Below are 22,978 nucleotides of genomic sequence, written 5' to 3'. Positions count from 1 at the left end.
TGAACAACACTGGAAATGTCTTCGTGAAAGAAAAAATAACTCGTGTTTGTGTGGTGTTGTTGTTACACCCAGTATGGGTGTTTGCGCCCAACAGTCGAAACTCCATCATAATAAGCTCATACAGCGCCTACGAAATCGTGTATCTCACTAATTTTCTTTCAAGACAACGAGAGAGTTAAGTAAATTCCCCATCGAATGGTGAAATCGGACATCTTTGGCTGGCCTTGGTCCAATTTCGTATATTATCATGATAATAATAATATGGAGAAAAAAATGGGTTTCTGTGAGTTATATTTAGTAGAATCCCAGATTATATATATATGTGTGTGTTGGCAATTGTGTTTTGATTGACCGGCCCGATTTTTGTTTACAACTCCATGTAATAGTGGGTTTTTCGATGTTAATTTGATTTTAAATGTACAGGGTGATCAGCGAATAAGCCCTTATTTCAAAATTAAATATCTCTACAGCAAAGATCAATAGAATTATGCGGTAAACGGTACGTTTATTAGCAAAACTGTAAGAATGTTGTACAGAAATTTCGAAAATTAAACGTTTTTTTTTTAATTTTTTAAAATTAAAAAAAAAAAAAAAACTGGAGATTTTGGGGTTCCGAAAATCCTCATTTGTGTGAAGAGAAACCACTGCATTCGCCTAAAGTTACTGCATGGGCTGCGGTATTCGCCAGAGGCATTATCGGCCCCTTCGTCGTGCGAGAAACGATTACTACTGAACGTTACGTTACAATTTCGGAACAATTTGTCAGCACACATGGCGCATACCACAGCCCATGCAGTAACTTTAGGCGAATGCAGTGGTTTCTCTTCACACAAATGAGGATTTTCGGAACCCCAAAATCTCCAGTTTTGTTTTTTTTTTTTAATTTTAAAAAAATTTAAAAAAAAAACTAAATTTTCGAAATTTCTGTACAACATTCTTACAGTTTTGCTAATAAGCGTACCGTTTACCGCATAATTCTATTGATCTTTGTTGTAGAGATATTTAATTTTGAAATAAGGGCTTATTCGCTGATCACCCTGGAGTCTGTGTCGATTCAATGCCTTTTGCAGCGCGGAGTATGGGAATAAACTTTGAAATTTGATGTCACGAAAGAAAATTTATCCCTCTTTTCGCTATTATTCATTAATATTTTTCTCGGACCACTGGCAACTTTCACGTACCCACGAGTGATATGCGTTCTACGTGCATAAGCGGATACGGGATCCTCGAACGGGTGGAGGGGGGCGAAGAATCACCAAGGGTGTATATAGAGAACGGTGGAGGTGAATAGACACCTCCACATACACAAGCACACAAGCTCTCATCTTTGCAAATAATACAATTCAAATTGTAAATTTCGTTATTTTGTTAATATAACAAAAAGTTTAACTAAATTTTTTTCAGCACCAAAAATATCCCCCTTCGTGAGAATGCATTTTTCACAAACTACATTCGAATATGTCATGTCCTTAAATTTATAGGAACTTTTAAACTATTTACGAATTTATGGGACACCATGTATTTCTTCCATATACACAGGAACGAGATGCCTCGCCCCTGTAGGTCAAGGAGTCGAATGGTTTGGAAAGCTAAAGCTTTAGAAAAACTCTATCAAAATTCATGCAGTGCCATAAAATTCAATTTTACGCTTATTTATATAAAGATATGACCTCCTCTTTGGAATGGGGAGGATTTGAAAGGCCTATATTCTAGACACGGACTATGGCGACTACCCCATGTTAATAGGAAGAATTACGAAATTTATAAGATCAGTCCCTATGCCTCTAGGATACATAAAGCATTGTATGCATATGCGAATACGTGGGGGGGGGGGAGGAAATCGCATATGGCGTAGTTCTCGAACGCATCTCGATAACACGTGTAAACCATAGTTTCCCAACCTTTTTTGTCCCATCGCCCCCTTGTTCAGATATTTTTTCTCCCACCGCCCCCCAACGCAATCTAACCCATAGGATCCTATGTTATACCCATAGCTTTTACCGCCCCCCTGGAACATTCCATCGCCCCCCCAGGGAGCGTTAACGCTCACGTTGGGAATCACTGGTGTAAACCAACCATCTTCAACCCGTTGCTCATAAGCAAAATGGTGCTCCTTGAGGCACAAAGAGTATCAAAATACTCGTGTCCGATTTCGTGCTAGCGAGAACTTGATAATCAACGATTCAATTAAACACCCTGTATAAATCGCGCATTCAAGAATTACAATTATGCATATTTTCAGGCATTAATATGTCAAAGTTGCCGTAAGGAGTTCTCTTCGCTCGATAATAGATATGGGCAGTGCTGGCGACTTGAGAAAGGTTGAAGAACCTTAGTAAAAAAAGTTACTTTTTTTTGACATTATTGCCTTTGTGCATATATTAAGAACGATAAATTCTACTGGGCATGTAAAAATTTTGATCGGGCATGTATTTTTTTTTTTCGATCACATGCCCAACGCGGACATATAAAGATAATTGAAAATCGCGCGTCTAATTTTTTCATCGCCGATGATGCAAGAGTTCCTACACACGTACGTGCAATTTCACAGAAATGCTTTCTTTGGTAAGCGTGATACGTGCAAATGGGTAGTCAACGTATTCTGATGAATTTTCAACGTCCTAATATTTAGCAGCCCGAACGGTTACGGGCTCTCATATTCTGCAACTAGGCTGTTCTGGAAAATGGAAAACTTCACTTCCAGTGAAATAGTTTATCCTAATGGTATTCATCAAAGAGGAAAAAGACTTCATAGATTGCATGGAGCGTAAAAATATATTTTTACAAAAAACAATTATGTTATACGGCTCTATTATGCAAGGTTCGTGGCAACAGGACATTTTACTGACGAACCGTTGATCTTAGAGGCATACTTCCAATTAGGAAAAGGTATCCAAATAACGCGTAGAACTCAGATATGTGATTCATGTTGCAAGGGACTGTATAATTATTAAAAGAAAAAAATTGACTTTTTATGTATGTATATATATATATATATATACATATATATATATATATATATATATATATATATATATATATATATAAATATCCATTAATACCATGCTTGAGCGAAGCTATTTTTATCATTCGCCTATTCTTCAAAAAAATCCAGCACCTCATACGAAAATAATACAACGCGTAAATACAACGCGTAATACAATAACATACGCGACAAACACTGAGGGGGAGATATTTTTTGTTCCTGCAGGAAAGTTCGATCCCATTTTGAAGGGGGGAGGGTGATTAGAATTGACAAATAAATATATAGTAATTATGCCTGTATAACTCGTATTTTTAATATGTAATTTCCTAACTCTAGCCATTCAACCAATATATGTTATGCACCATAACATGCCTCATCGATACAATTTGCGCAAACGCAAGTCTTTTGGATTAATGGTGGAATTATGTAAGAGTCATGTCCCGATGCTCTGGAACACTGATCTCGAAGAACAACGATCTTGAATGTCACGGATTCGTTCGTGCTTTGTCATCGGTGACCTAACGTCCTCCGATAACGTCTCCGTATTTCTCGGAATGATTTGAATGTGGTTGAAAGGACCCGTAAAAAACAGAAACGAGTATCATTACCCTGTCGTTTCAAGTAAAAACGGGGAGAACCGTTTTTTGACTGAACAACTGGGAGAAAAAAATGTAATATTTTATCTGAAAATTTCTAAACAAATATATTTTTTTTCTTTTTGGGTTATTTCGAATACGTTAAACACGTGGAAGCCCCAGTGACCACGAACAGCAACAATTTAAAGAATAAAAAAGGAAAAAATATAGACATGAGAGAGAGATAGCTGTGTGTTCTTAGAAGACATAAAATTTTAGGGGTATATAAGGCAAAGCAGGATCGCATCTTGCAGTCACAAAATCGTTCTGAAGAGAACACGATATACCTAAAACATGGCAACTTTGGTAAGTACATTTCATTTATTCGCATACAGTTGTGTTGATATGTGCGCAAGTTCCTTAGATGATATTAGCTTAACTTATCAAAATTCCGTAACAAATGTAAAAATAAATTTAAACCAAATGTTATTTCAGAAAATACTCTGTTCACTATTTTTTATCAAATTTTTAAGAGGCAATTTACTAACATTTTACCTGCAAAGAGGTTGCTGAATGGGAATAAACAGACAGAAATAATCGCGGAACCCCCAACTATACGTTCAACCTCTTTAACGGCCAATTGGGAACATCGGTTTTTTTTTCATTAAGCAGAAAAAATTATTTTTTGTTCATGAAAGCACTTCTGTTTTTTGAAGGTGTGAGATTTCGCATTCAATTTACAAAACAAAAATTTCAGCACAAATTATATCAATTTAACTTTCTTTTAAATCACCTATTTTGAAGGAAGAATAAAATTTAATTTTAGTGTTGTTTCTATGGGCATGTGGGGCAAGTTCAGAGAACATACAGGGAAATATTTATACAAATTTTTTTTATTGGTACGTCTAAATTAAAGGAAAAAATTAAAAGAAAAGAAATTTAAAAAATCAATCTAAATCTGAATTCGGCCCCTAAAAGGTTAAAAAGTTTAATTCAAGTTCCATGCATGTATGTATGTACAGTGAAACCTCGTTAAAACGGTACTCGATGTAACGATAAATCTCTCTACAACGATATTTTTTCAAATCTTGTTTGGAATCGCATATAGTCTAATGTTAAATTCCTTTCGATACAACGATATCCTGTACTACGACCAGTGCCGTAACTAGGCAAGCGCAACGGGTGCACTTGCACAGGGCCCACTTGGAGGGGGCCCACAATGGCCCACGAATGGGCCAGAAGGAGCCTAAATGCAAATTCTTGCACAGGACGCAGGAATAGCTAGTAACGGCACTGACGACTACGACAAACCCTTCTGTAATGATATTTTTTCAGGAGATTTTGAAAAACCGCTACAAAGATATTTTTTTTATATTTTGCTCGAAATATTCTCCAACATATTTGAAACTCGTCACATATTTTAGTTCTTTCGAGGACGTTTAATAATATCGGTTTTTGGTATCGTCTCATCACCGAAAGTGTCAAGTTTTCGGTGTCGCTACTTTTTGTGTGATTCACAAGTGTATTGCCCGATAAACATGTTTACAAGGCTGATACATGTCCAACTGAATTTTGTTTGGCAAAGAATCAATTAAAATTTTTTGTGGTAAGTTTATTTTCATAAGAGCATTTTCTGGTGGGTCGCAGAACATTTTTGTGTCGAGGTTTCATTATATCCAAGCGTTCCCACTATACCGTTGAAACGTCTCGTAAACATTTCACCGGAAGAATTTCTAACGAATCGGTGCATATCGGAATATCGCGTGCGTGTGTCCGTCTACCTTTTCTGAAGACAGAACTGGCGATAACTGAATATTTAAATGAGGGCAATTCAAATGTTGTGAGGTCTGTTACTAGCTTCTGTGGGAAATTTGCATTCTTTCTTTAGAGAGGAAGACCGGCTGGCATTCGTGTCTTGAAATGTAACAACAGTTGCTACATTAAGCGTCCATTTCTCTACTTTTTTTTCAGATATATTCACTAATTCTAGCAATGACCGTGCTGTCACAGCTCTGCGACTCGACGAACCTCGTGTACTCCCTCTACAGGATAAGCAGAATAGGAAGACAGATCGGCGGATTCCCACAATCCGGTCCACTATACCCGAGGGACCCGGAAACCGATAGAGACGCTGTGCTCATCCACAACGACGTCGCAAACCGACTGCCTCCCATCAATCCTGGGATCCTGCCACCACCACCACCTCCCCCACCAGTTCCCGTGTTCCCAGGATTCAACGGTTTTGGAGGTCCAGAAAGGAACGACTTCTTCCCACCTCAACTACCCCCGGTCGCACCAGCTGGGCCTGGGATTTTCGTGCACAACAATCCCGGTATTTTCGGCAATCCCGGACAGTTCGGACCTGTTTTTCCAGGTTTTACACCCGGTGTTGTTGGACCTTTCCCTCCTGGACCAAATATTTTTAGGAACGGTGCTCCTGGAATTGTGCCAAATAATATGCCAGGTATCGAAGTTGGACCACCACCGAGGCCTGGTGTTTTCGTGCTGGATCCTTGAACAGTTTTCATCGGTGAGTTTTTTGCTTTTTTTTTCGAAGTGTGTACTGACGTATTCTTTTAATATTTTCTGAGCTCTTCTACAAACTGCTACGTATAGATCAGTGAACTGATGTACAAGGTGTCTCATAAATGAGTAAATAGTTTAAGAATTAGCGAATCTGAATGCGGTTTGCAGAAAAGTTATTCTCACGAGGGAGGACTTTTTTGGCACAGACAAAACAATCAGTTTAAGTTTTTATCAATACAGGGTGCTGCACGATAGCAGATCACTGGAAATATGCTTATCAGAGTCCTATAAAATGCAGGGTGTACGACCAACAGCTGATTTCTGAAATTTCCTGTTCGTGGCGCTTACATAAGGTTTTCATTGTGATGGTTATATTTATTTATTTATTTTATTTATTTCTACAAGACGAAATCAAAAACATACAAGACAGAAAGACAAAAAGAAAACTACAAAACAAACATTATTTGACCCCGGTGGTGGATAAAGCACTATTTTGTGAAGGTGTTTTACCTCAGCCACGAATCGGCGGTGGAAGCTTTACGAACGTGCCGGACGCAGAAGCGCTTGAAGAAAGGTTTAGGTCCAGAATGCTGACATTCGATTTCGTGCAGTGCCCTCTGTCGACAAAAAATTTAACTATTTTTTCTGTACCAAAAAAAACCGTCTGTGAGAAAAACTTTTCCCAAACCGCATTCAAATAAACCGATTCCTTCACTTTATATGAGTTTTTGAACTACTTTCGAGTCAATGGGACAACCCTGATGGGATTAGCCTAATGGGTCTAAACCTGAAATCATATGGCTCCCTCGCGAGACATTAGGATACTCTAATGTCTAATGAATGGTGAAAATAAAGTTGAAGGGGAGGTCATAGCGGGTGACTAAGGGAACCACTCTGAAAAAAAAATTGAGATGTAATAGAAATGAAGCTTTCAATTGAAATATTGTGGGAAAAAGTGTGACTACTTTCAGAATCCAGCAAAAATCTCCATAGAACCAGGACCATCTAGGCATGACCAAGGACCTTCATTTCCATAGGCAGCCTAAGATCTTGTATTATGATTTTTTAGAGTAAGTAGGTATAAATAGGTAAACAGTAGAACTTACGTTTTACCGGGGGCCCCATGATGCTGAGACAGACTTGCTTTGAAGTTGAAAGCCCCCCCCCCCCTACAAGAGAAAGAAGATCGCTCAACTTTCACCGGGGGGGGGGGGTCTAGAAACCAACTTTATGTACAGGATGATTATTCTAAAAACAGCCCAGTGAATTCACTTATAATTCCGTAGTTGATACACATAACCACTAAACATTAATATTAATTAATTAATTAATCTCTTACATATTAATATCTTTTTGTAGAGTGGAATAGTCAAATAATTTGTGAATGGCGCAAACAGGTTGCAACACATACTGTGATAACTTCAAGGAAAAATAAGCCCCTCTCTCTTCCCCAAGATCCTCAGACAAACCTTGATTTCTTTTTATGAGAGGTGTTCTGAAAAACAAAGTACACACATTGAACATTAAAGAACAGCAGACACCCTGCTTTACATCTCTGAGAGGTATCGAAGCGTTCCCGAAGGACATCATATTCACACATTAAAAAATTTGAAGAACAACATTCCTGTTGCGATGAGAGCAATCATCAAAAGAGCACTGCAACGACACTTCACTGAGAATATGAAACATCGAGTGTGGCCGCGTGCCTTCAAGGAAACGGCACCCACTTTCAGCACCTGCTCTAATCACAAAAAGCGGCACTAGAACGTACAGTTCACAATCCAAGGTCAGTTATATATCAAGCACCTAATTATATGTAAGGTATCTTTGTGATCTGGCTCATTTTGTGGGGCCGGTTCTAAATGAATCACACTGTATAAAGCTTTCGCTCACTATAAATTTACTCAAAATATCAATTCATTAATTAGAAAAAGGTCTCTCTCTCTCTCTTTCTCTCCCCTGGATGAAGGTGGGGGAGGCCCTGAGTAAGAGGAGGATACGAGAATAAATTATGGTTCAAAGGAGTCCATGGAGAAAAAGAAAAAGGTTAAGAGACACTGGATAATTGAATTAGTTCGTTTAATGCAATAACCGAAACTTCGTTGTTGATATGAGCAGGGATACAAAAAATATAAAAAGAACAAGAAACAAAACGTTCCGGATCTCATTATTCGTGTGAAAGACATTACGTCCCTTACGTAGCACAAAAGGAAAATTTTAAGGTCACTTCATAAAAACGACGCCCCATTCAACCAAGTCCTTTAATTATGGAAAAAGGCATTTATAAATGTATAATTAAGATGTTTTGGAGGATTAGAAAATCTTAAGATTCGAAGGTCACGACTAGTTGCAAGATTTCAGAAAGTAAAATACTGGTCAAAAATATTTCTCGAGGAGCTCTCGTCTTGAAATATTGATGTCAGTTCCAAGGAGCGCGCGGTAGCCTAGGTCTATAAGATACTCGCCTAAAGTACCAAAGGATGTTTAGAGGTGTCGCGAGTTCGATACCCGGTTCGTCCTTGTTAGAAAACTCTCCTGACACAGGGGTACAACAAAAATGGTGACATGACCGCAGAAAAAATTGCTACCGCAGGGAGTGTCCCATCGTGGAGTTAGCGCACCAACCTATCGATGAGTATAAAAAACAAGCCTGCCGTTCGGAATCGGCAATAAATTGCAGGTCCCGGTCTAATTAGCCTTCTTGTGCAGAAAATGACCGTGGTGCGACAAAAATGAGCAAATGATGTCAGTTCCAAATAATAATCACAATTGTATGCATTAGTTAAGGCAGTTCTTTACAACCTAGAGCCATATGGCCCCTTGTAACACTGAGATATTCTATGGGAACCACGAGATGAAAGGGTTGCCCAACCAAGAGTGAAGGGCGGGGGCACGGAGAGCTCTGAAGAAATAGCTTCTAAGTGAAATAATGGTGAGAGAAAATACTACTCTTTCAGAATCCGGCAGAGCTGTCCATAGACCCAGGGCAATCTTAACCCACGGGCATGTGTGCGCATAGACCCGGGGACCTCATATCTATAGGGGAGCCTATATGACAAGATCGGAACAATGTCTGTCGAATGGAAGTATGCAAATATGTAAGCTGTTATACTTCTAGCTACGTATGGAGCCCAGAACACGTCACGACCCATAATGTTGAAACGGCCGTACCTAAAATCCCCCCAAGAAAGAAGATCACCGAACTCTAGCCAAGAATAGACCCACGGTGATTGTCGGGAGGATCGATTGTGCGTTCATAGTATCATCCCATATTTTACAGAGACCTATACTTTATTCGACTCTTGGGAAAGATGATCACACAATTTCTGGATCCGTGCCTGCCCCAGGGCTTCAGAGATCGATCTTACTTATAAAATTTTTGTTCATGAAAATTTAGTTATGATTTTTTTTATGGACTAAAAATGTAACCTACTGAATATACGCAATATTTGCAAAAAGTTATGAATTCATTCAAGGATTATTAACAATTCAGAGTTCTTTCTTTTACTGAAAACTAAAATAATGAGCAAGCAGACAAGATTTGTTATTTAGGACTATTATAGATCGTATATAGGCGTATGCAACATGTAAAAAATTTGAGAGGTGGTAAATATTTGAGAAGGGATTTTTTTTAGATTTCTTTAGATCTGTTTGGGCAGGGAAAAGGAGGAAGCTTAAGAATTTTGACTGCACAGGGTGTAACAGAATCCAGATCAGTCTGAATAAATTTGTAATTAATATGACGACTGCTGTATGTATTTGCACAATTATTTTAACCAATTCAATACCGATTTTTGTTTATTGATAGGTGATTTGAAATACCTGAGCCAGTGGAGTCATTTGCCAATCATAAGGACATGCGTCACAACACATATTTTTAAGTGCTTTTTTTCTTTGTACGTACTTACGTTAAAGCTTTAAATGTATTCATCCGTTATTTTTCAACGAAATATGTAATAAATTTTATTGAAAAACAGACAATTTTGTAGAGTTGATTTTGAAATTTTTAAAAATTTTAGAATTTTTTGAATGGTTACGATTTTTTTACACGGTTTAATTATTAATTTATTTATTTTCTGGATGATGATAGGTCATCTGATCGTGAAACTGGTGCATCTAAACAAATATTAATGATGGAAATACCCTTTGAGCACAGTGTAGAAAGGTGAAGTCCACCGATATTCGCTCAAATTACAAAAATTTAACACCCAACAGTCGTTTCCAAGGCTAATATATAGCCCCCTTCGTCCGTGGAAATGGCTTGTTATAACCCAGGCTGCTCTCTGAAATAAAAGTACATGGCAAGATCGAAATCCGACGCGTTATAGTGATGACTGATGGCAGAGAAAGAGGTGGTGATGATGTACTTTTATTTCAGCGAGTACTGGCGAAGGAGCTATACACTAACATCCCGACTTACGCTACCTCGAGTTGCGTGATTTCCAAAGTTACACAGTTCTCTGCGAAAAATGTACATTTCTGAAATTAGTAGAGATTACTAAGTGATAAGCAAGTGAAGAATTGTTTGTTTGATCAAGACCGTAGTATGTGATGAAACTACACCGATTTTTGAGAGGCTACAGTATATAAATATTAAACTTCACAGGGAAGTGAATCCCAAGGTTTGTCCTTTTTTTTTTAATCAAATCAAATTTATTACTCTTATTAAAAAGTTCTAAACAGAAAAAAAAAATTCAATTTTTTTTTCAATTCAAATACTATCGACGAAATATTGTGCAACAAATTTCGTTGCTTAACCAGATTTTAAATACACTATGATGCAATATACTATGTGAATTTTTCAAGAAAGAGAGAGAAATATTTTATTCATTTTCTATTCTAATACTAGGGTATAGAATCGTTCATGTTTCGTTGCATTTCAGGAGTAAGCAAACATACAAGCTCATCATACGGTAAGTGACACAATGGCTTGCTTGTTGCAACCACTTGAAAACAAAAGCGACAAGTTTGCAACGATAACACCTCCGTTCTTTCTGCTAGTAAATTAAGTATTAGCTTCAAACGTAAAATTTTCTTAACTACCCGGGCTTCCCCCCCCCCGACCCCCAAAAATCTCCATACGACAATATTTCACGTCCGTCAACCCTAGCTCTTTTGGGGGAATTATTTCAATCTATACATAAAAATAAATCCAAATTTACAGCTTTATCACGTAATGGCTGCCATTTTGAGCGCTCCGGTGGCTATAGGGGAGGGGATATGGTAATTCTCGTAGTCCTAGTGTTAAAGCTTTAAACACATGATTTCATGATTTTCATTCATCCAGATCCTAAGGGGAATACAATCTTTTTTACCGGACTATATTGCAGTCAAAGCGCAAGTTAGATTTTATGGAGCCATAGAAGAGCACCATAACATTACAGTCACAGTAAGAAGGAAAAAGACAGGTGTTCTTCAAGTGTTCTTTAAAAAGTTTGGTCCCAATAAACAAAAAATTTGTATGTATTTGTATGGAAAACTATCCCCCGACTTATGCGAATGCGAATTGTTGGCGGTCCTACCCATTGCGTAACTTCGTGGTATTACTGTATTATAACTGAAACAGCTGTCTGGTGTTTAATTTTTGTGTTTTGAGTGAATATCGTTGTGCTTCATCTTTCTAAATATTAATGAATGAGTTCGAGTCAATTCAAAGACCACTATGTAAAAATATCCATTTGAAATTTATTGAGGACATGACATGTATAGTTCTTTATCTATCGGACACCGGTGTTCTGTCCCGATCGTTAGTCTTGTCCCGAGCAAGTACCGTGTTCGGACCTCGGCCCGGTACTATCATCTCCCAGCAAAAGATACCGTTCCCTCTGTATCCCTCGTGACAGGTGCAGGTCTTACTTTTACTTTTGGATGCGATGCAAGACGCGTGGCCGCTGCACTCTTTCTCGATTTTGCACACGCCAAGCAGCGTTGATATCGTTTCCTCGGCACTTTGAGTAGGAATTTCTGGAACTGTGTTTACCTTCGGAAGGGCGGCCGGCATGAACAGCTGATTTGTTTGTCCGGGTTGTATTATGGGATGCGGTGGCACGTTACCGTTTGAGCCTAGGTCATTAATTCTGTTCAAGTTGTTGGGGAATGGTTTAACATGCGCTTGGTTCACAACTGCCGAAACGTCACTCACGATGGGGTATCTAACGGCAGAGTTGAAGTTTGGTTCGTCGGGTGGTGCCTGCTTCTCGTTGGCATTGGATAAACTGGATATGGTGCCGGCGTCTATACCGCCGAGCTCATTATATTCTTCTGTGTCCGGGGCTTCCGTTTTAGCGACGTAGTCTTCGTCTTCTACGGCTCGCGTTTTTCGCCTCGTCTTTCGAGGACTTCTCTCTTGCATCAGCGCGTTTGCAACTGCAATAAACGCATAGAACAATGAAGCATTTCATGCCATCGTCATGATCAACGACTAGAGAAAAACAAAATAAATAGCCAGATTCTCAAGAAGAAGCAAAACTCTTGGGAGAAAACGCAGCGAATATATAAACAACTTCAAATATCAATGTTATTTTGTCTAAATCTCAGAAGTTCTTAACCTTTTCCAGCCATGACCCAAAATCAACAAGATCATCTTCGTGACGCATGGGACTGCTTGTTTTTTAATTAATGGAAACAGTGACGCAATAAGTGCGTTTATAACAAAACTGTAATTCGATTTGTACGACCAATCTCGAAAGTCCCGATGAATCAAGTTTTTGTTGGTCGTGACTCATAGCTCAAGGGTCTCTGGTTGCATAGGTGGATGCAGGAGCAGATCCAAAAACTTTGTTACATACTATCATAAATGGGAGGGTGGAGGTCGAATATACCCCCCCCCCCCGCCCCAGTTCCCTACTAAGGTTTACGTTATGGGACTCGTTGAGAATTTGCTTCAAGGGCGTGACGTCACTAACGATTTCGTTATGCAACGATGTGAGCGTAATAGATCCCCTGGGGAATAAGCTGGTTGTAGAAGTATTGGAATGTGATGTTTTGGGTGAAAATTTGACACCAGAGGAGAGCTCCTGTGAGGTGGCGCATTGTCGTGATGGAGCACCCGTAATTTGGCCTTCCAAAGATCTGGTCAGTTGCGTCTCACCAAATCATGTCGACTTTTAAGAACTCAAGGGACCCTCCTGGTGTCCAGATGTCAAAACATCGCATTACATTACGATACTTCCGCACAACCAACTTATTAGCGACAAAGGCGCTGGAGCAGGGCCGGTCATTTAGCTGCACCGTGTGGAGCCTTCGTGATTTTTTCCTTCTTAAAAAAAAGGAACAACTTTGGGAAAAATTAACATCGCGAAGGCTCCGTTCGGTGCGAGAATGGTTTTGCGGAACCTCGTCAATATTTCACGAGAGATGATGTGATAGGGGGGTTAGACCTAGAGATCAACTCATTTTACGCTATACATCCACCGAAATTCAATTTAGGGGACTCGGTAAAAGTCTTATAATTCGGATCAATCGAAAAACCTTTCCGAGGAGGTTCTAGAAAGACTGTCTTAACGCATGGACATACTGGATAGTATAGGTCGATAAGGGGCCTCACGTTAACGAGACATATGCTAAGCAAAATAACGTCTAATACATGAAATAAGATTTTGAATCGGTGTTGACTGGCACTTCGAATCTGATAGGGTGACGGGCCCAGAGATTCTCTTTTCCACAGGGCTCATGGTTCAGACCATGCCATCCCCCTCTCCCCCCCCCTCCCCGCTTCTCATTTTGAGACCTTAGATATCGGCCTTACAGTTTTTGATTATGTAAAAGTATAAATTCGCTTGAAAATCAATAATCAATATAAGAAGCCAGTACCATATATATCTTAGACTGGGGTTTTGTAAAATACCAAGGATCCCTTTTAAAGATGTGGGCGGCCACAGGCTCACTACCATATGTGTGTCTGTTAATAAATCGACATGTTTTTCATCAATAGATCAACAGACTTTCAAGTCCTGGCTTTTTAAAGTAGTTATAGTAAAATATTATACCTCATCAATGCAATAAAATAGTTTTATACGGCCCTATTATTTTGCCGCATGGTGCGATCGCACCTTTCTCACCTTCTAAGGCCAACATTACACTATAAAAGTTTTGCAAAAGCTCTTTGATAAAACTTGAAAAATGCAACCAATAAGCGTATCGGTTACATTCGAGCGAATGAAACCAATAGGCTTATTGGTTGATTTTTTTTCAAGTTTTGTAAAAGATCTTTTATCAAAGTTTTTCGTGCAATCCCGGCCCAAGTGTGGTCCTACACTGCAGGATGTGGCAGAAGGAGGCTTGGAATGTGCATTTATATCTTTGTATGAACAATAACAAAAATGCATAATTTCGAAGAAAATATGCCAAATAAACAGGTCCGATTTTTGTATTCATTCTTCTGTAATAAAATAAGTCTCGGAACGTTTTGGACGTAGTAGCAGTCGAATGTAATTGAACCCACCATCATGAAGAAAAATCTTACCCGTACCGATTTCTTTCAATAAGAAGCGTCTTTTCGTGAGAAATATATCGTTGATTCTATACACGGCACAAACTAAGATTCCTTCCTGTTCCTTGCGCAGTTCCGAAATTTCAACGCATGTACCGCTAGGACTGACTATCATGTTGCTGGGCAGAGTGCTTTTCTCACCGTCCGCTTCCATGAACCACTGATAGGACAGCGACTTCAAAGGCAGGCTCATGAAACTCTCCGCGTTCAACATGAGTTGCTCCCCGGGGTAGACAAAGCCTAGGTCTTTTAATGCAAGAGAATATCATGACACGATGAACGAAAATAACAGAAAATCTCTCTAGTCATAATTCATTAACAACTATTTAGTGTAATCAAATGAAGATGTGACAAAGGTCTAAAGGAAAGACACAAATCCAATTTCACCAAATGCGAAAAGTGGAGCTTCTGACCAGGCTGACTCATTCGCCATCTTTGGGGGGAAAGTGCGAAGCTATTATTATCGCTATAACCCATCGCTGTTCCTTATTTATCCTGGTTTTTTTTTCAAAGACTTCCGAGACATTACTTGGAGCGGTAAACCAATTTGCCCAAAGATGAAGGACGACAAGCCCTCTCCTCTTCAGAGGCGCCTTAGCCAAAGTAGAAAAAGAAGGGGAAAAAGCGGGTGTGGGGAATGTAAATGTGTAAAAAAATGCAGCAGGTTTTCCCCCGTGCAGCGTAGGTGATTGTGCATGCAAATTGCATCAGCACGACATTATGCATTCGGAGAGGTGGATCTTGTGATATGTAGTGCAGTAAATGTTAATTGCATTTTTAGTTGGGTTGCTATAATTTTGAAATATATGACATCCATATTTTTATGGGCATCTTTTTCTCAGCCACCTTGTTAGGCATTTTGCCTGTTGTGGCGTTGTATTTGTATTTGTAGTACGAATACACGGTACTACTTATCACAAGATCCACTCGAACCCAGGCCCTCTTGTATACCGGGCAAGAGGGCCTGGGTTCGAGTCCCGGCGGAGACGTGATAATTTTTCTTTCCGAGTTCACCTCAGCATAATATCCGGAAAATAACTGTTTCCTTAATAAGATCTATGCCTTCAAGCCCATAACATTTAATTATACCTGGTATTCATATTTGTTGTCAGAATCTTTCATCACCTGTTAATTTAATCTATCCCCTACACAGATGCCGTTGCACTCTAACTGGGTCCCGGGACCCAGGTGATTGGAAAAATCTGGGTCCTTTTTAAGAGAAAGTGGGATCCTTTCGGAAAAAAAAATTAATATGCCACCCACCCTCATCATTCACTGGTATCGACTGTGAATCAAATAAATAATTAATAATTAAACATGTTCAATCCAAAGGTTCATTTAAAAAAGATTAATTTACCACCTTATAAGTAGGTTCTTTTTTGGTTCTACTACTGGAGAACGCGTCCGATGGGACACGCGAAGCAAATTTTTATGCGTCCTTTTCCGAAATTCCGGGTATTTAACGCGTCAGCGGCACCTCTGATTTATTATCATATTAGTATAAGCCAGAGGTTCTTAACTTTTTTCAGCAGTGACCCAAAATCAACAAGATCAGCTTCGCGGCCCATGGGATTGCTTGTTTCACGAAGTTAGTGAAACCAGTGACTCGATAAGTACGTCTATAACAGGGGATAGAGGATTTTTGCGACTTATCTAGGAAATCCCTGCGAATCAAGTGGGGGTCGTGACTCATAGCTCAAGAATCCCTGACTGTTTCGTACAACCCATCTCAGAAGCCCATGAGTAAAAAGTTTTGATCGTTAAACAAAACTCAAGAATCACTGGCTGTAAATGAATTTGTTTCCGACCCATCTCGGACCCCCTGCGAATCAAGTTTGTGTTGACTCATAGGTTAAGGGGGGGTCTCATATTTTTTAGAACGGTGCAAAATTCTCTCTAATAGTAATACTATTAAAAATAATATTTAGCCGTTCTTAATTGTATTTGCTATCCTATGCCGCCTGATGAAATACCATGACATCAATGCAAATTGATTAAAAATTGAGAATCGAATAAAAATTGATTCAAGATATATATAAAAGAAATTAGTTGATGAAACGAAGAAGTTCGATTGACTCAAGCTCATTTAAAATTAAATTTTATATTTAAAAATTTTTGAAATTTAAAATCCAATTTTAAATAAAATTGAGTCAATCAATGAAATTAAAATCTTTTGTTTCGTTTTATAAACTGAACAGTTTCCTTTATATTTCGAATCAATTTTTATTCAATTACATTGAAGTCATGGTATTTTATCATGAACGCAAGCTGTTTTAAATGTGTAAAACGTATTGGATAGTGCATACAATCAAGAGCATGTGTAAGAAATTTGAAATAAATCAATGGTTAAGTAGTATTTTTAATAGTATTTCTCTATTATATAGAATAGTTTTCACCATGTTAAAAGGTGTATGAGACCCCTTTATAGCCCATGGCATAAGCATTGATACAAAGAAGTGAAAAAAGAAGAATTATATAGAATTGATTTCAAGATTCATCATATATGGTCATATCATACAGCTCTGCTCAAATTGCTCTGCTTAATTTTAAGAAGTTTGTCTTACCTATAGGAACGGGTCTTATTGCAAATGTTATCTTCCGAGTGACCAAGTTCTGACTTATCCCTCTGCCAGGCGACATCGTGACGGTCGCCGAAAATCGGTTGTAGTCGAAATCGATCTCTGTGATCGGGCTCAATCGGAACTCCTGGCCGTTGCTTCCGACCACAATATTCCAAACTGTGTTATCTAGACATGAAAAAGGAGCATCACATAAACGTGAATATTAGCTCAGCGAGTGGTAACTCTGTTACTCACTCACTCTGTTACACACTCAATCATCTGGTCACTCATTCTCATTCGCTTACTCACTAACTAGGGCACTCACTCTGTTATTCCATGTCTTGGTCGCTCATTCTATCACAAACAAAAAAATCTCGCGATTCGTGATATTGTAGGTATATTAAACAAGCTATTTAAAAAGCCGGGGCCACAACTGGGGGGAGGGGGAGCAGTCGGGTCCGGTGCCCGGACGCTAGACTCCATAAGAGGCGCAAATTCTCTACCCTTTGTCCTTCAACATTACAATGTGGTTACAAAGTGCCCCAACTAACCAAGCATCTAGTGCGCCTTTACGCACGGGGCTTTTGATCCCTGCCCAGGGATAAATCAGTGGCAGTTGTATTGCGAATTCACTAGGAGCAAACCCCATAGATGAAAAAAGACTCATTTTATAAAGAGGTCTCTTACTCGACAGGAGAATCAATCCAATGGTTCTCGAAAATTGAATCGTAAAAAATTCAAGCCGAATTTCGTAGATATTTGTAGGTAGTTAATGTAGATATTTGTACATCGGAAAAATAATAACGAGAAAATAAGTCCTAATGTGCATCTATTGGAGTAAAAATTAATAAAAGACCGGGGTCTCTCTTATTTTCGGGGAAACACGGTATATATGTATAATTGGACAAAGAGATAGACGGTTATTACGAGACGAACCTGGAGTAATGTTAATTCCTCTGGATTCGTTCGTGCCTCGGACGTGGAATTCCTGCCTCCACTGTATCTGAACAACTCGTCCATCGTTGAGGTTGATCACTTTCAGGATGAACGTTATGGCATCGCCAACGTTACGATCGAAGAAACAAAGGCTATCTTTCTCGTCCCATTCATCACATCCATAAGCTGATCTCAATGTCGGTCTTCCATTCCTACTATGAAAACAATAATCAAATTAATCAATATAATTTTATTTTAATAATCTGTCGTACAAGTAATTACCTCCTGCCGATGAGTTTTATTGAATTGCAAAGTGTTAAAATTGGAACATTCTTTATCGGAAAGAACACCCCTCTTGAGTTTAACATCTGAACCAGTCTATACCAGTGTGCCCGAGTGGCATGGTGGTAAGATGTTCGTCTACCATCGTGAAGCTTGTTGTCAGGGTCCCGGGTTCGAACCCAAGGGAGGATATAGATATTTTCCCTATAGCGAATTCGAGGCGACCACCGATAGACAGCGCCTTCACTTCCAACCCATCTCATTAATGGCAGTAAATTGCGATATGGCCAGAGTTGGTGTTTGGTGAAATAGTCTATACCAGTGTTCGCCAATACGCATCTAGATGCGCGATTAAAGCATCAAAATTAGGTTTTACTCCGGATTTTACTGAACCGTGAAAATACTTCTTCAAATTTTAGATTTTTTAATAGAGTTAAAAAATTTTGTTGAAAAAAAAAAAAGTCCCTCTTTTCACAAAACTACTGTTAAAACTTTAGAGAGGAGTGAAATTACTCTTCAAAATTATTTTTTTGTATAACACTGCAGTATATATATAGTACCATGTAACATGAAAGAAACATCATTCAACTGGAGTTTCTGCTGCCACCTATCATATAAAAAACACAATTGTTATAATTCTTCGATTAAAATTTTTGACCGGTTTTTGATTGATGTTCCCTACAGGGTGTTTTTTTTCTAAATATTTTATAAGCAATAATAATAGTTTAATTATTACGCCTGCTTCGAAATTTTAACAGTTGTTGATTAATTACGTATTAAACTAATACATCACACCATGTAGGGCACATCATTCAAAATCCGGTCGGAAATTTAAATCGAAGAATTTTAGCAGCTGTGTTTTTTTGGATGATAGATGGCAGCAAAAGTTCCAGTTCAGTGATGTTTCTTACATGTTATATAATACTATATTGCAGTGTTACCCGATAAAATATTTTTTTGAAGAGTAGTTTCACTCTTATCTAAAATTTTAAGGGGTAGTTTTTTGTAAAAAAGAGAAACATATTTTTGAAGAAAAACAGGAAACAACTCTATTAAAAGAAAATTCTAAAATTTGAAGGAGTATTTTCACTCTTCAATGAAATTTGAAGCAGTAAAATCGAATTTTGATGCGTGAATATTTTTCTTTTTTTTCAAACCGAGCACAACTCAGGTCTATCGCCATTTATGGGCAATTTACTGCCAGGCACAACTTGTAACTGTGTGTGTACCTAACTGTCTGAGTGCATATGTAGTATTGTGTTTGATTTTTCAGTGCTGCCATCTATATCTCAGAAGTGAAGTGAGTGATGTGTAGTGACTGAATATTTGTACTGTGTGTAGGCCTGTTGCTCTCTGTGGCGAGACTTTTTAACGGGGAGATCGGCTCGCATTTGCGCCTCGAAGTTGGGAACCACAAAAAACCAACTTTAGCCGACCACCACTGTGGCGACGGTGGGGCTCGAACCCGGGATGCGAGTCCGTCACTATGACCACTCGACCACCACAGCGGCCGATGCGTGAATCCTGCATTTAGATGGCGGTGGATAGCACTTGGCGGATTTTCGGATACACTTGTCTACACCAATGTTTCTTAATATTTTTCTCCCATGGCTCCCTGTAAATTATGCTTCCTTCCCTTAACCCCCCCCCCAATGACTTATACCCCCTCCCCTCCATCATCCAGAAAAAGTCTCTTTTTACTTCTTGTATTGAATTTTTTCAGTAAATTTATAGTGCACAAAAGTTGAAATAACAGATTTCATGCTTGAGCTCAATAGCGCCAGATCTCATCATATAAAAGCCCCATGGACCTATGCGGTAAGAGAGCCCAGGCTCTATGAGGAAATTCTGGTGGAATATGAAAATAGTCTCAGCTTTTTCCACCATATTTCACTTGAAAATATGTATTTATGGACATCTGACTTTTTTAAAAGCTCTCTGTGGCCCCTATAACCACCTGTCATGGCTCCCTCGATTTTCACCTGTTGCCCCCCCCCCCAGAGAACTCCATAATGGAAGGAGACCTTATTGCCCCAGGTTGAGAACCACTGGTCTACACTACTTGTGCTGAAAACTTGTCTTCCGAAGAGTAACTAGAGTTGCTTATGCTTTTTGGGGTTCATGTCTAGGCCTGATACTCCAATTGCTCTCGAACTTTGATTCGAAATTGTCAACAGCATCAGGCATCATAAAAAAACAGTGAAATTATAAGGTTTTTTGTCAGGGCCGTAGGCGTACGCAGAATTTTCTCAAGCAGGGTTTTCAGTTTTCTTTTCTTCTCAGGGGGTTTACGTTTTTTCCTGCAAAATAACACTATAATCTCGGCTTGAGGGGGGGGGGGGTTAGAACCCCCCTCCCTTGCGTACGCCAATAGTGAGGGTTGCATAATTTCCGGTCCGCGAGCCAAATGCGGCGCACCAAGGGTCTCCATCCAGCTTGTGAAAAGTGTTTCGTAAGAATAGTAGCAATGTACACATCATTATAGCTACACCAGTTTCTGGTCTGCGAACGGTAGCCATATCCTACATCTGGCCTTCAGACTACAAAGACGACTACTAAACCGTACATGCACCTCGTCCATATTCCTCTAACGAATGGGTACATGTCGGAATGCGCATGTATGTGTTGTGAACCTAACGTTAAGTTTGTTTCTCTGGAATGCTGGTATGTGTTGCTTGCACGCGGGTACAAACACGAGCAGTGTGAACGCATCTTAAGTTGTTTTCCCTATCGTATAAAATAGAAATCCCAAGACTAAACTCACGTGGCTGAATAAATTTGTTGCGTGACACTTTTATCGCTGAGTTCGTAGTTTTCTTGCTCTTCCTGTGAAGACTGGTGATAGACCGGTGCTTTGATGGTAGATGACATCATTTCAGGCGATGTCGTTCCAATCGTTCCGACGACGCGTTTGTCTTCTTGCTCGAGTTTATCGAGAACTCTCTGGACCAGATCACCGAGCCGATTTTCGAGATTTTTGTCGGGCATCTGTTCCGGGAACTGAGCAGTGATGTCTATCTGAGCATCTCTGTCTCCCCTCATGTCACCGAACACGTTGTTGTTGTTGTTGTTGTTTGGAAGTTCTCGCTCGGAATTCGACCGCCTTCTTCTCCTGTTGTGGTTATCGAATAGGGATGGAAAAAAATTTGTAGAATGGTGGCCCGGTGGCCTTCTAGATGACCACCTGCTTATTCTGCTGGGCAAACGGAGGAACCGATTCGCTGCAATCGTTTCTTTGTGCTGCGGGCTTAAATCGTATTCACTTCGACGACAGCCCTTGGAGTCGCAAATAGTGAATTTTCTAATGTCGCGTATCTTCTCGGGATTCGAAGAACCACCGTGTACAGTCCGCGCGACCTTCGAAAAACTCTTGGACATAGTGGAAGCATACGTTTGGTGGTACAAAAACGTCATGGCTATTGCACAGAAGTAAACCTTGAAAAAAAAATGAATAAATTCCATCACACACATTGATATTTCAGCAAAACTCCGCTTCATTTCTACCAATCACAAATTATTTATTTGAAAAATTAAATTTCCGAGGAGATTTAGCCTGCTGGTTTTTTGCAATAAATATTGGCCATAAATAACGTTCACTGTGAAATATTCTCGGAAATTTTTCATTTAAAAGAAGCAGTAACTTTTACTTATGTTGTCTGATTGAGATACTTCCTGTAAAAGTATCTATCATTACAAATCCGTAATTTACGTTTAAGCTACTACCGAAATAAAGACAAAAAAGGGGAGAAAAATATTCAGTACTGCAAAATTTCTTCTGTACCGACCCGTATTTATTCAGATAATGCATAGCTTCCCGAACTTCTTGTTCTCTATCGACCCCTTCAATAAAAAGTTTTTCTTCTCATTGCCCCCAAATTCGAGAGCCAACCTATAGGATCCTATACTAAACCCAAAACTTTTATCTCCTTCTTAGACCCTTATAATCGCCCCCCCCCCCCCAGGGAGCGATATTGCCCACTTTGGGAAACAGTGACGTAATATCAATTCAGAACGTGCTTTAATTTGTTTATTTCATTTAGTTAAGCAGTGATTCCGTGGACTTCATTTTTGGACTCGCGGACAACATTTTAAAATATATTTCTAAATGACGGATCCCCCTTAGGATTTTTTTTTAATTTATTTATAGAATTTACGGATTGATTTTGTTCTTCTAGAGTGGCAGGGGAGCCCCCGGGAAGTGCACACGGGGCACAAGTTGGGAACCCCTGTGGGCTATAGTTTTAAGCGAAGAACCTTTTTTCATCAACCGAATTCGAGATTTGACAAAAGAGTAACTAAATCTTACGTACGTATTTCATATTCATGCTCCAGAAACTGCATGGCATTCGGTCTACCTATTTCATCGGCATGACAAACGTATATCTGAATTCAATGAGCTAGTAATCTATGCCTCATTTCTAATTACGCTATGCGCTAGCATGTATTTTTCTAGTGACTGTTGGTTAAACAATGTGCACTTTATGGGTTTCTTTTTTTATCAATGATGACTTGTAGTAAGTTGTACTGGAACTGAGAATACAGTCGAGAAGCTACATTAATGATATTGTTGAACATTTTGTGCAGTGGTCGGAGCCGGGAGAGATGTGGGTGCTCGAGCAGC

General features: G+C 39.1%; 1 protein-coding gene across 1 annotated transcript; it reads left to right on the top strand.

Moving 5' to 3' along the window:
* Nucleotides 1-3,868: 3,868 nt before the first annotated feature.
* On the top strand, nt 3,869-10,015 carry LOC149090345 (uncharacterized). Its single transcript, XM_089235952.1, has 3 exons — nt 3,869-3,927; nt 5,533-6,091; nt 9,896-10,015. The coding sequence occupies exons 1-2, from the start codon at nt 3,916-3,918 to the stop codon at nt 6,076-6,078; spliced, it is 558 nt and encodes a 185-aa protein (XP_089092078.1). The 5' UTR covers nt 3,869-3,915; the 3' UTR covers nt 6,079-6,091; nt 9,896-10,015.
* Nucleotides 10,016-22,978: the final 12,963 nt, after the last annotated feature.

The sequence above is a fragment of the Pholcus phalangioides genome, unplaced genomic scaffold (assembly GCF_987345545.1).
Source record: "Pholcus phalangioides strain wild (caught in Gottingen) unplaced genomic scaffold, Ppha-v1.0 ptg000001l_1, whole genome shotgun sequence".
Taxonomy (NCBI): domain Eukaryota; kingdom Metazoa; phylum Arthropoda; class Arachnida; order Araneae; family Pholcidae; genus Pholcus; species Pholcus phalangioides.
Note: the sequence above shows the minus strand (reverse complement) of the source record. Positions and strands in the feature narration are given on the sequence as shown.